The sequence below is a fragment of the Ammospiza nelsoni genome, chromosome 1, assembly GCF_027579445.1.
Source record: "Ammospiza nelsoni isolate bAmmNel1 chromosome 1, bAmmNel1.pri, whole genome shotgun sequence".
NCBI classification, from domain to species: domain Eukaryota; kingdom Metazoa; phylum Chordata; class Aves; order Passeriformes; family Passerellidae; genus Ammospiza; species Ammospiza nelsoni.
The window spans coordinates 120,809,783-120,823,820 of record NC_080633.1 but is presented as its reverse complement, the minus strand read 5'-3'; the positions used below and the strand labels follow the sequence as shown (position 1 = coordinate 120,823,820).

The 14,038-nt window shown below is 48.7% G+C and overlaps 1 protein-coding gene across 1 annotated transcript; it reads left to right on the top strand.

Annotated features, from left to right (window-relative positions):
- Positions 1-6,557: 6,557 nt before the first annotated feature.
- PRDM14 (PR/SET domain 14) lies at positions 6,558-13,277 on the top strand. Its single transcript, XM_059487309.1, is given in 7 exon segments — positions 6,558-6,841; positions 6,908-7,168; positions 7,331-7,652; positions 7,830-8,100; positions 9,638-9,840; positions 10,887-10,988; positions 13,050-13,277. Coding segments are annotated over 7 exon segments (1,671 nt in total).
- The last annotated feature ends 761 nt before the right edge of the window (positions 13,278-14,038 follow it).

Genomic DNA, 14,038 nt, shown 5'->3' with positions numbered 1-14,038 from the left:
ACGGGTTTGTTCTCCTTGCCATGCCAATGGTGGATTTAAGACAGTTGAAAAGGTTTGATTGGTCAATTAAAAAAAAAAAAAAAGAGCTACAAGAATGCTTGTGCTTGTAGCATTCCAGGATGTACAATGTAAAGAATGATTTTATCGTGTCTCTGGGAAATGGATGAGGCAGAAAAACTACTTATATTAAAAATTTTAGAAATTAAAGTTATTTTAAAGACCTTCAAACACCTGTAACCTTTTGCCGTTCCTACCAAAACAAGGCTTACCCTGCAGTTCTCTTATTTTCAGCAAAATGATGGTTAGATGAGGAAACTAATGCAAGGAAAGGAAGTTTCTTCCCAATGTGGAGTTGGAAGCAAGCAGAAAAAACATCCATGTAGTAAGAGGCAAAATGTTTCCAATGGGAACCTTGCCTTTAGACATTCTTATAGTTAATTAATATTGAAAAGAAGATACAAAGGTTTTAGCTAAGACTCCTGGCTTCGAAATATGATGAGCTAATGATGGCCTCTGATGTAACTGGCTTTGTGAAAGAGAAGTGCTGCCTTTTACTTTCTAGATCAAGCTCTGTTGTCAGAGACCAGTGCATGTGACATATGGACAAGTTCTTCTAACCTGATATCATGACCAAAGAAAAAGTGACTCTGCCTTTTGAAGGTCCTTCTCATGGTAAACTGTGCCTTGAGTCTCGCAGACTGGACTTTTCACAGGGATAGAACAGGGGTGCCTGGCAGCTGTGAATTGTTCCCCAGCTTGTTGCTCACCACTCACAGTTCTTTATGTGTTGTTCCAGAGTAAAAGGGGGGCTACATGTCGTGTGTGCTTGGGCTTAGGCTGTGGCAAGGGCAGAGAGCAGCCAGGGGTATCAGCCCTCTGCCTCTGGGGCTGTGAAATGTGGAGATAGAGATGCCAAGTGCAGCCCGAGTGGGGCCTCTTAACTCACACCCTGTCTCCTGGAAGAGCGGTCACAGGGAAACCTTCCTGATGGATTCGTTCTTGTCCTGAAGAAAGCAGAACTCAGAGCAGCCTTGAGTGATTCTGTTGGCCATGTGCTTGTAGTGAGTATGTATGACTTGTGTAATATCAGCTTTTTGAAATCTCTGCTGGCACTGAATTCCAGCTTTTAACACAGGTCAGTCCAGAGCCACAGTAAGAGGTCCTACTCTAAAATCAGCTAAAAGAAGGAAGAGTGAACACAAATTGATGAAGTCCTTTGGAGATGTAGGTCAGGAAAGGTCCAAGTTGGAATTAGTGTGAGTGAACCTGTATGAACAGTGGTCCTTCAGAGCTGGGCATTGAGCTCTTTGCCACTTCAGGACAGGTTCTTGGGATGTCTCTCATCTGAAGAAGAAACCACACCAAGAGTTAAAGACTCAGGTGGCGTGATGGACCCCATTAAACCATCTCAGACAGGTTCTTGTCTGAGCCTCCTTTGTTACTGCTGCTCATGACTCCAGCCTCAGCCAGCATGGTGGGCTTAAGCCAGATGTTGTGACCAGGAGGAAGCCCTTGTATATCTTGTTTCTTCTCTTCAGTCTGTCGTTCTGTATACTTACCTTGGGGATGAAGAAAACCACACTTGATTGCATTACAGGGTTTATGTTTAAGGAGCATTTTGGGGTGCAGAAGCTGTAATCCCCCAGTTTCAGTGGGTTGTATTTTTCAGTTTGTGTGAGGAGGATGGCAAAAGGAAAACAGAATCTCTGATCCGAAGTTTGAGAGACACACAGGAGGAAAAAAAAATTAAGATCAAGTAGAGGATCTTAAAGGACAGTTAGAGAAACATTTTTTGGTGGCTGAAACAGAACATTCTGCCTGAAAGGGTGAAATCTGACAACTGTACCCTGGAGTATGACCAGAATGTGGTGGAGTGCTCAAGGGACAATTGTGTGAGTGCTCAGGTTTGGTGCATCCAGCTGCACCAGCCAGCAAGTAAAGGACCTGAAAAGCTCAGTGTAAGGGCTGGGACTATGGGCAGGGATACTGGGCAGGCAGAAGGGCTGTGCCCAGAGCAAGGCCACCCATGAATCAGTGTTTGTGAGCCTAGAGAGGGAGGGCATGATTTGCTTTCATCAGTGAACATAGAGCTCTCCCAATTAAAGAAGAGGTGGAAACTTAGCTGTGTTTATGTCTTACATAGGTATCACGAGTGGGTGCAGTTGAGGTTAACACCTTGTTCATGGCAATCTGTGTGACTGAACTTGTCAGTGTCCTCTGTATGCATCCTGTGTCTGTGTGTCTGAGGCATTTGTGCTCAGCTTTGCTGCTGGGTGAACCTGCAAACCATGGCTGCTGTCATTAGACAAATGCTGCCATGGTTGTTACACACGAGGGAGGGTGGGCAGGAAAACCCAGAGTCAGCCAGTGTGATTGTCAGTGTGTCCAAGGATGCTCAGATAACTCCCTGCTCCAATGGGATGAATGCTCTGTTACTTCTCCAACCCCAAGGAGCTGGAATCCTTCTGTGGATCTTTAAAAAATTCTGGCTTTAAGAACAGCAGCAGTTTGGGTGCAGGGGACAGGCCAAGTGACAGTTTGAATGCTATCCAATTGGTGTTTCCTCCACCTCCCCTGAAATTAGGCACTAAAGGCAGAAACACTCAATGATGAAAGGGTGGCTCTGTGCAAAGAAAGGAGCTGAGAGAGCATTCAGACCCTTCTTCCACCAGACAGGCAGAGGTAAAGCTCATTCACACAGCAGCAGGAACCTTGCTTGGAATGTGTCAGTTCCTACTGAATATGCTCTAAACTACTCAACCACCACTCACTGAGACTTCATTTAAGAATGAAGAAGGTAGCAAAGACTGGGGAAACTGAGACACTCACCCAGTCCCATACAACTGCTGGGGAGGTAAAGCTGCTCCATCTTCTGTGATCTGCCCAGGAATTTCTCCCTAGGAGATATTCCTGCAAAGACAGAGGAGGAAATGTAGGAAAACTCTCCAATTGCTTGAAAAATGTCTCTCCTATCCAAGTTTCAGGCTATACTTCACTTTATCACTTCATTCTACAACTACTCAGGATGCTGGAAGGTCCCACAGTGATCCTGACTGGAGTAATTTATTCAGCTCCCTGCAAACTGTTGGCAAAGTGTCTTTAAAACACAAGAACAACAGATATTCCTGCCTTTGCTTGCGTGTTTACTCAGTGGCACACTCCAACAAAGGGAAGAGGACTGCATCACTATGACAGGATTGGTTTGATCCAAATTTTAGACTGGCTTCCCCACCTCTTTCTTGTGCATATATTTTTCAGTTAATTCTCTATTCTCAGTGTACTTGGAATGAGTTGAGAGCAATTAATTACTTTTGTGAAGTCAAAGAGCAAATGGTATCACCATTAAAATGTTGCTGTATCTAAAGATACAGCTAGTACAGGAAAAGAAAAGTTGAATCACCTTAATTTTGTTTTCCCCTTTTTTTAATAGTCTACCAGCAGATTCAGTTGCTCTTCTGCTATCTATCCTCTTCTATAGCCATAGCAATAAACTGTTTCTGCTCTAACCTCATCTAAATTGAAATTCAGGTTATTTCCATGACAGCATCTAGTGCCATTGCTGGGATTCCCATGTCCATGCTGCAGCTGAGTATCAGTGTAGGTGCTGGGCCACGTGGAAGATGAGCATCGGGGAGTGCTGTGGCACTGTAGTCTTTGGGGGATTGCAGGGATGCTCACAGGTGTAACTTGTGTGTTTGGGAATGTGTAGGAGGCAGGCTGCTTTAAACCTGGAGAAAGGGAGATGTAGAGTGGATGTAAGATTGATGAAGAACTCACTGTGTCCAAACTGAGGTGACAATGCTATGCAAGCAGCCTGCAGGGATGTCCCTTGGTGCTTGTTTTAATTATGCATCCCCACATCAGTGCAAAGAGGGAATACACTCTTAAAATCCTGCAGCAGGGAAGGGAGGCTAATAGACTTCTCTGATTACTTTGTAATAAGACATAAAATCAGGGAAGGGAGGCCCTCTAGGCTGGGGCTGCCCACAGTACTGACTGGACTGTTGGGGGTGCATCTGCAAGGCTGCCCTTCTGCTTGCCCCACGTCTCTCCCCGAGGTCATGACTTTTTTAATGCACTAAATGCCTTTAACCTCTTAGAGGATGTTAAAGCATCTAAAGATTAATCTGCAGTATAGTGGCAACAGTGCTTCAAGGCTTTTCCTCCTCTGGACTCTGTGTCATCAGGCTTCTAGAAAAAGGAAACCTTTTGTTTCTGGTTGGGTCTACAATTTAATTAATGATGTCACTTTTAAAATTTCATGTTGTACTTACTTGACTTCATTTCTCCTGAATTTCTAATGTGACCATGGCTCCCCTAGTCCCTCTTCCTTTGCTGTGATACCTGGACACAGCATTGTCAAAAGATTTCAGATTCACTGGCAACACTTAAATTCTAAATATAACTCAAACTTTTCTGTGCAGTCAGAGCTCAAAGACTTATTCCTGTAAATCAGCTTAATGCTGGTACTACTTTTATGCTACTGATGCATCAATAAAGTTGTGTTAAAATGCCTGGCTGAAACTGTTTCCTAAAGCACTATAGCATCAATTCTGTTTTACAAATAACAGAGGTTTGGCACAAAGCATAGAAAATTAGAAAAAAAATTATAACTTAAAAGACAAGTGAAAAATCAGACCATTTAAGCTAAGGGACTATCTCAAGCAAGTTTTATAAGGCTTCATTCCTACTTTCTCCATAAGATTTGTGCATATTAGCTTCCCTGCTGTACTTAATACTTTTGTCTTGCAGAGGTTGGGATGGAGGAGGAAGTTGTAGGTAGAAAAATTAGCCCAATATGTTTAATGCAGACTACAGAAATGTTTCTGTTCAACTCTGGGGACAGAGATGTGTTGGACTGGCTGTGGAAGGGATCTTGGCAGCTGAGGAAGACTGGATCAGCTCTGTCTCTCTCCAGTGGGGTTGTGTGCTTATGTTTGCTGTCTAAGTGTTTATGTCCTGAGTGCAAAAATAAAGGGAGATTGTAAATGAAAGACTGTAGTAAGTAGGGATTGCAGTGCCTGAAGGAATGAGGGCTGAACACCCTCGTTGCCCCGGGCAGCCAGTGATTCTTTCTCAAACTCTCTATTCCAGAGCACTTAATTCAGGCCAGATAAGAAATCAGGATTGAAAGGATGGCTTCACCTCTGGTCAAGTGCAGGCAGTGACTGTGTCTGGAGCTGCTTCAAGTGCTTCCTAACCCATCCTTCTTTGGGATGAAGACAGTATTTTACACGGGATCACATGGAGCTATACTAATTAAGTTTTATAGCACACCAAATATAACCACTGAAATGGCATTTAAAATTCCAGGAGCTAAGCCTGGCTATGTTCCCCACTCCAGCTGTGTCTGTGTGCAGCTTGGCTCATGCTCTGCTGTGTCTCAGGAAGCCCTGTGCTGCCTCTCTCTGAGAGAGCCCCCTGGGTGCAAGTCCCCAGGCTGTCCACAGTGCAGCAGAGCCCATCCTGTCCCTCCCCTCCATGCCTGCATGTGCAGGGTCACCCAGGCTGCAACGAGCTGCTCAAGAGGGAGCTCTGCAGCAACACCCGCTGCATGGGGTTTGTCCTGCGCTGAAGATTTCTCCATCTCTCTGCACCAGCAGGGATGACACTCTGCAAAGTGAACACCTGGGCTCCTAGGATCCTCCAGTCCCTTCCAAGCCCCCTTTTCATTGCAATTTTGCCATGTATCCACCTGGAAGGAAGGCAGGAGAAAACCCTATAAAAACCCGGGATGAAACCACAGACAGGGGATCACGCAGCGCCTCTGCAGGAGGCAAGGGCCAGGTGTCCTCCTCTGGTCCCATCCTGGGCGGGTGAGCCTGCTCATGGACCCACGGAAACCCCAGCAGGAGCCCAGTTCTGCTTAGCACCTAACAGGAAGCTCCAGGCTGAAGTCAAAGCACCTCAGCTGAGCCCGTGAAGGCTGCAGTGACTGCGCTGCTCCTGTGTGTCCAGGTCACCGGAGTTTCAGCGGTGTTTTGTGCCTTTCCATATTCAAACCACACCCCTGCAGCCCCCAGGACAGTGTGTGGGAGCCCTGTGTCCTGCCCCGCGGCACCCTGTCCTCCGGTAGCAGGTGGTGGTCTGTGGGGAGCAGAGTCCCGCACCGCGGCCTCCGGCCCTGAGGCGAGGCACAGCCCACGGGGCTGCGGCCGGGCCCGCGGGCCGGGCCTGGGGAGGCGGAGGGCAGAACCGGCGGCAGGGAAGGAGGGTCCGGGCGGCCGGACCACCCACACACCCCCCTCCCCTACCCCGACGTGGGGAGGGGCGGCCGGGCCGCTCCGTGAGTGGCCGTGGCTCCGCCCCGGGGTAGCCGTGCCGGTCGGGGCAGCACCCCCGCCCGCCTCCGGGGCTGTGTGACCCCCAGGGCGGCCGCCCGTGCCCACCCTCCCCGCCCCGCCGATATAGCCGCGGGGGGCTGGCCGGGCCTGCCCGCCCGCCAGCCCCGACGGCGAAGGGCAGCTCCCGCACCTCCGTCCCGCCCCGCAGAGGGACCCCGCGCCGGCAGCACCCAGGTGTCTGCCACCCTGCTTCCCGAGCCGGCTCTTCCCGACATGGCTCTGTCCCTGGCCGGCGAGTCCGTCCCCGGAGACGGCGGAGACTCGTTCGGGATAAGCCCCGCCGGCCTCGCCTCCTACTACCCGTCTTTTCTCCCACCCGCCCATTACTTCGAGACGGCCCCCGACTTCTTCCAGCCCCTGAAACCCCTGGGCGAACTGGTTTCCTCCCCTCCGCCTCTGCCTCCCTTCACTTACAGCAGGGTCCCCGCCTTTCTGAGCCAGCCGCCCCCTCTGCCCCCCGACCCTTTCCCCAACCTTCCTTTGCCCGTCTACACCAGGCTGCCGGCCCCCTTCCCTCCCAACGAGGGCTCGGCCCTCGGGACGGGGGCGCCGCCCTACCCGAGCCCCCCGCGCAGGGCTGCCCGCAGTCCGGGGGCAGACGGGGCGGCGGGACAGAGCTGCAGGTACCACTTCACCGAGGAGGAGCTCAACGCGGTGCTCTACGGGGCACTCCGGAGCAGCCAGCCCACCGGGAATCTCCACGCCATCTCGGGGCTCCGGGTGTCCCCCGCCGGCTCGGGTAAGGGGGTCTTTGACCCGGCACAGGGTAACCCTGGGCGGCAGGTCGCTCCTTGCGGCCAGGTGTGCGGGAAGGTTCGGGGACAGTCCCAAAAGGGGTGCAGACAGCCAGGCTCAAGGGGCATCGCCGGGGGCACGTCGGATTTATTTTCCCTGCGGTTTTCTTGCGTTACGAGCCCACACCTGGAAAAAGCTGGGGGTGATTCGGGCTGCGGCCTTTGTCGGGGCGGTAGGACCCGCTCCTGCAGGGCCGGTGCAGTGCTGAAGAAGGGGTTCCGCTTTTGCAGGCGCTGCGGACTCGGCCACCCCGCTGCTCGACCGGGACTCGCTGCAGCTGCCCGAAGGTAGGTAGGTGTCCCGGAGCGCCCGCCGCCCGTCCGCCCGGCCGCGCTCAGCCCCCTGTCCCCCGCAGGGCTCTCGGTGCTGCGGGTGGCCTACGGGGACGTGTCTCAGCTCGGAGTCTTCTGTACGGACCCCATCCCGAAAGGAGTCCGCTTCGGCCCTTTCCAAGGCAAAGTGGTCAACACGAGCGAGATCAAGACTTACGACGACAACTCGCTGATGTGGGAGGTAGCGGAGGCACCGTCGGGCTCACCCCGCACCCCCAACGCGGGGCCGGGGCGAGGTTTTTGGCGTCCCCTCTACCATAGCCTGCCAGAGGGGCTCGGCCCAGTGAGGGTGGTGGGACTGGTGAGAACGGGACGTGTATGGAACGTCAAACCTGATCCTTTTTTCTCTGCTCGCCAGATCTTTGAATACGGTGGCCTGAGCCACTTTATCGATGGGAAGGGCGCCGCTGGCAACTGGATGTCCCTGGTGAACTGTGCCAGGTTCCCCGAGGAGCAGAATTTGACGGCTATCCAGTGCCAGGGACAAATCTTCTACGAGACCTGCAAGGAAATCTTTCCAAACCAGGAGCTGCTGGTGTGGTACGGCGATTGCTACGTGCAATTCCTGGGCATCCCCATCAGCTTGAAGGGCATGGCGGAGGGGAAGAAACCCCCGCAGCACCCCGAAGGTGAGCCTGCCAGCAACCCCTTGAGCGACACTGCCCCTTATTCCCACGGACGTGTGCCTGGCCTGGATTAGATTCACACGAGGGGAGCTAAAGAAACACAAGCACCACCTTTGTCCGGCCGTTTTACTTTAAAGGCTTCCCAGACCCCGCGATGAGGCGGTGCTGGGTGACCGGTCCTGCCGCGGGGGCGGTGGCAGTCTGTCCCTCGGGTCTGTCCCTCCGCCCTCCCGGGGAGCCGATCCCCGCCGCCCCTTCCTGCGGCATCCAGCACCCCGAGGCAGCAGCTTCCCCTCGGCACCGGGAATCCGGGGCTTTGCATCGGGGGCTGCCGGCAGCGCGGGGCGAGAGGCTCCTCTTTCTTCTGCCGTCAGCCCGCTCCCGGTCCGCGGTTCCTCGGGGAGTTTGAAGTGTTGTTTGGTCTGACGATTGTAAAACATATGGTGGTCCTGGGCTGGGCTTGCCTCGGCCCCGCAGCGCCGTTGTTCAGGGTCCCGTTTTGGGAGGAGATTGGCTTTTCGGGGTTATTCCACTTTTGGTCCTATTTTCATCTCAGGATTGCACACCTGACTTTCGTGTAATTACCGCTCTCGGTAAATGAGGCAGGCTGATGTCGTTCCGATCCCGTAATGCCAGTATTGCTTGCAAAAGAAATGTCAAATGCACTTTCTTCACTTGACAGTGAGGGGAGAGGGAGGGTACTTCTACCTGTAATGAACAGAAAGTATGATCTTACAAGCAAAACTTATGTATGGAGAAAACAGATTTGTGTCCGTGCGGGAAAAACTGGAGCAGGGAAGGGATGGGTCAGCCGGCTGCAGCAGAGAGAGAGAAGCAAATTTGCATGAAAATTTGGCATAGAAAATTTTATACCTGTTATCTTGAAGTGTCTAATTCAGACAGATGCTAAATTGTTCATTTCATTTTAAGGCTTAAGCTAAAGCTATTTTTACTAAAGACAGAAAAGAATGTATAAACGCCTGAAAATTTTCTGGTGTTTTTCCTAAATTCAGTGGTAAAAAATGAATTGAATTTTTTTTAAAAGTCAAATAAACATGCTATTTTGTTCAATAGTTATTTGAAAACGATAGAAAAGGTGTGCATTTTTTTTTCCTTTTGGGATGGTGGTAAAATTTGCCGACAATTCTTGATAAGAAACATCTCACAATGGTTGCATAGGGGGAGAAGTTTTTATGTGGGACTCTGAGTTGTTTCTTCGCATGTTTCCTTGCTATTTATGGATATACAAGGATGAAATTCTGGTTTTGGTGAAATTAGTAGCTCAACCGAATAATTTCAGCGGACTGTGGGCTCTCGTTTGTTCCCCTCCTTTTAAAAAGCAAGGGGAGCCCTGCGAACGCTCAGGAGACGCGGCACATATTTGGTTCATGATATTGCCAGTATCAATTTACAGTCGTTGCCCTCTCAGAGAGTTAAAATTCCCCGTAGGGGTCCCAGCTCTGACAAGGATGCAGATTTGACCTGAATCCCTTTTGCCGTGGTGTAACGGAGCGGTGGCACTTTCCCTTCTGCTGTACAGAAGCCGGGGAGAGCTTCAAGTGCGAGCGCTGCGGCAAAGTGTTTGCCTACAAGTACTACCGGGACAAACACCTCAAGTACACCCGCTGCGTGGACCAGGGGGACCGCAAATTTCCCTGTCACCTTTGTGACCGATCCTTTGAAAAAAGAGACAGGCTGAGGATCCACATTCTCCACGTTCACGAAAAGCACAGACCTCACAAGGTGAGCCTGCTCCCGGATCTCTCCGCAGTCACTGGCTCTTCTGAGGGTACTTATTATTAAATTGTTTTTTTTTGGTCCAGGTAAGATGTTGATAACGTTGCTCCTCCAGTTTCCCTGGCAGTTTCCTGGTGGGACTGCTCAGGAAGAGCTTGTCATGTGCAGCAAAGCTTGGTTAAAGAAATTTAATGGATTTAGGTTGGGAAAATAAGCCCCACAGTCTCAGTTTAAAAAGAAATAAAATTTCCCCTTGGCTTTTTGGATGATTGCATATGAGTAGTGTCCCTTTTCTTACACAGTGTGGGGTTAACTTGTGTTTAAAGGTGCTTGGCTTGTCCAGGAGCAGGGGACAGATGTCTCAAGTCTGTTTCCCGCACCCATGTCTATTTCCTACACCCCACCCTTCGGTCTGAGAACAGACCGCAGCTTTATCTGTGTCTGTTGGATACAATGTCTATTTTTTCAGAAAAAATATTTTGTAACTAAAATGGCACTCTTACAATGTCAGAATATCTGCATAGAATTCATAACAGATAAAAAATATTCCATAAATATGAAGTATTAAATACCCTGTAATTCCTTTACCTTTTCCTTGCCTTGGTAAATTTAGGATTATTTTATTCATTAGCTGGTTTATCTTTTAGGGAAAAAATTAAAAATTGTGGCTTGGTTTATATATATTTTAAGTGATTTTACAGAAATTTTCAGATTTTTATTACTGAAAAACATTATCTGTTCTGTAAAATAACAAATTTTTATTGAAACAATTTTAACACAAATGATTTTGCATGGTTTTAATATATATAATATATGTATATGTGCATATGCTGGTAAATTTGTTCTTAAAACCAGACTGAACTTCTGGGTATTTCAATTTATTGCAGCTTAAAATTGCTATTGTGTTTACACATGAATACATAATTATATGTGTATATCTAGATTATATGTAAGAAATGTGCACATCATCTACATACTTCATTTTTCTCTTTAACTATGTGGTTACATGCTTCCTTTTAACTTTATTCCTTTTTTTTTTTTTTTTTTCCCAGTGCTCTGTGTGTGGGAAGAGCTTCTCTCAGTCCTCCAGCCTGAACAAACACATGAGGGTTCACTCTGGGGAGCGCCCCTACAAATGTGTCTACTGCAACAAGGTAAGGCAAAGCCCTGCCCCATTCCTCCCCTGTGCTGTGCTTTGTTTCTTCTCTGTTTTCTTTCAAGAAAATGCTTTTTATTGAACTGGTAACCAGATGAGTAAGTGTGTATTCTGGGCAGTTGTGAGGTAAGGTGACAGGGAAATAAAGAAACAGGGTCTGGTCTCCATCTGACAAGGAATTTGTGGTTCATACCAGCTCAGTGATCTGCTGCAGAAATAAGGTCTAGGGAAGCTTGAGAGCATTTCAAATACCATGCAAAGCATGCAGCAATATCCAGTATCCCACTTCTTCATCAAATAGGTCCTTTTTGGTGTTATTGACACTGCTTCTGGACTGCAATAAACAGATTTGGTCTACAAAATTAACCTGCACAACATGAATTTGTGCATGCTTACCTTGAAATGTCAAGGTTATTGATGTGCAGATGGGCATGAAGGTTTCACTTAAAAAAGAGCACAAGGAGAACCATACAGCCCCGATCAAAGATGCACTCTGCTGTTACTGCCCATCATAGCAGGGGTGATTCAGGTGAGCTCTCCCTGTGAGAGTGCTGGCAGCTGTCATAGCAGACAGCATGTGGATGCTCAGGCTGCTGGAGAATGAATATTGGTAGGGCTCCCAGTGCTGTGGAGTGTCCATGCAATGCAGAAGCCCCATCAGCAGTGGTAACCTGCTCCTGATTTTGTAGAGAGAGAAGTTTTGTGTATGACTGGCACAAAGCTGAAGTGTCCTGCTGAAGTGCCCTTAGAGGAAACTCCTTTTGGCTATTATATTTTTTTGTCTCCCCATGATCATCCTGAACATACTTGTTCTCAGAGGTTAGGATGAAATCTCATCCTTAATCTTCTGATCACAAGAGGAGGTGGCAGAGCTTTATGGCTTGCTCTATAAAGAGATCTCTAGGGACACTTGACCAGTCCCCAGCCAGTTCTAGTTGGACTGTTGTGGATTGGATCAGATTAAACTGTTTGTCCTCAGGCTGCAGCATGCAGCTGTCCTAGGACATAGCCATCATTTCTGAGGCTGGAAAACCAGGGTCTGTTTAAATGAATCCTCACTGGCTCCTCCTATAAAATTACGATTCTTTTCCTCTTCTACCTCTAACAGTGGCTTTGCTTTTCCAGCTCCTATGGTGGAAATCAGTGGTCACTTATTTCAGGAACACTGTGAGACTAAAGGAGCAGTGCTGGGTCAGCATCACCATTCTCTCCCCAAAACATATTTTTGCCCCTGATATACACCTCTAAGGACTTGTGATAGGAGTCTGTGATCTTCTTGTCCTATAAGGTTCCTAGTGAAAGGGTAACTAAGATGTATTGCTGTTTGCCATGAAAACTTACTAGAGAGTATTTCTTTTGTGTGGTCTGCAAATAGTGAAGGGCCTGAAATTTTCTCTCTTTGGATAAGACAAAATAGGAAATACATGGGAAACTTTACAACATTCCTGCTCAAATTTTAATGAGAGAGTTTTATCCCCAGATGGAGGAGAAGTCTTTATGACTTTGCTGCTCAAAAGTGTTAGAGATGGGAGAGCAGGCTGGAAACTCTGCCTGCAGAAAGAGAAGAGTATGATGGAGCTGAAAAAATGAACCTGTAAATGATGTATGGTGGACTGCATAGATGAGTTTTAGCGCCTGAATCCCAAAACAGACAAAGGGTTTAACCTTAAAAACAAAAACTGTAGGGAAAGCCTGCTTTATGTTTTTCACACATAAATGAGCTGCAAAACTAATTAGGGTAGTATTGACTACTTCTCTCTGACATAAAAGATATTTACTGGTGTCTTTGGTCAGAAATCTTTCTCTGAGCTTCATCTGTCTCCATGGACTCAGCCACATGTGCACAGCAATAGCTGTTGCCTTCTGATTCCTCCTTGCTGGGAGTTTGCATTATTTTTTTTCCACTTACCTGAGCAGTGGAAACATGAGCTATTTCAGGACATAATTTTTAGGGTTACGTGCTTCTGATGGGGTCTGGGTTAGCTGAAGGTGGGGATTGCCATGTAAATTACTTGCAACTCCATTTCCTTTCCTGCCCTGGATGATCCCTGCCCTCCAGGCGTTCACAGCGTCCAGCATCCTGCGCACTCACATCCGCCAGCACTCGGGGGAGAAGCCCTTCAAGTGCAAGCACTGCGGCAAAGCCTTCGCCTCGCACGCCGCCCACGACAGCCACGTGCGGCGCACGCACAGCAAGGACAAGGGCTGCACCTGCTCCGTGTGCGGCCAGCACTTCCCCCAGCAGGAGGATTACAGCTTCCACCTCAAGATCCATGCTGCTCATTAGTCAGGAACCCCACGGTCGTGTCCTGGGCCAGCTCGTTGTGTGCATCAGTCTGTGTGTATCCGTTTGTGCGTAGCTGTGTGCACGGCACAGGAGGGGACGCCTGCAGTGGCTCTTGGAGTGGGTCTGGTCTCTGGGCCCAGGGCACATGACTGAGCAAAGGGAACAGGGTACACCCCCTGATGCCGCTCTCCTTCTCCTCCCATACTTAATCTCTAAAGGCAGAAAGGAATTCTACCTCCCAAAACCCCTTTGTGCACAAATATCACTGTGAGGAGTGTTTTGCATCTCCAATGCCTGTGGACTGCCTGGTATAATCTGTATCAAGGCTTGTGTAAGGCATGTTTCTGTCAGGTGCATTTCTCAAAGCTGATTTAACCTGTTCGTGTTGTTTGGACAGATGACCTCAGTTATATGGTTTACTTACCCTTAACTTGTCTTTTAGTAATGTTCTATTTAAATGTGAACTTCCTCAGAGAGACTGGCTGCTAGACCAACCAAGAGCTATTTTAAATCATTTAGCTGCTGAGAGACTGAGAGCTCCAGGACCGTGAGAGCAGCTCCTACAGAGGGTGCTGGATGCAGGTTAACCCAGAAAGAGAGAAGTGGGGTGTAGTAAGATATATGCAGGCCTGATATCCCAGCTAGCAGAGATAGTGAGGTTTGGTTTTGTCCTCTCAAGAGTTTGGAGGACCAAACATGGTGATATTTCTAAGCATCAGTGAGCCATTGTGGATAATGAGCAGTCAGGTGGCCTCGCAGGG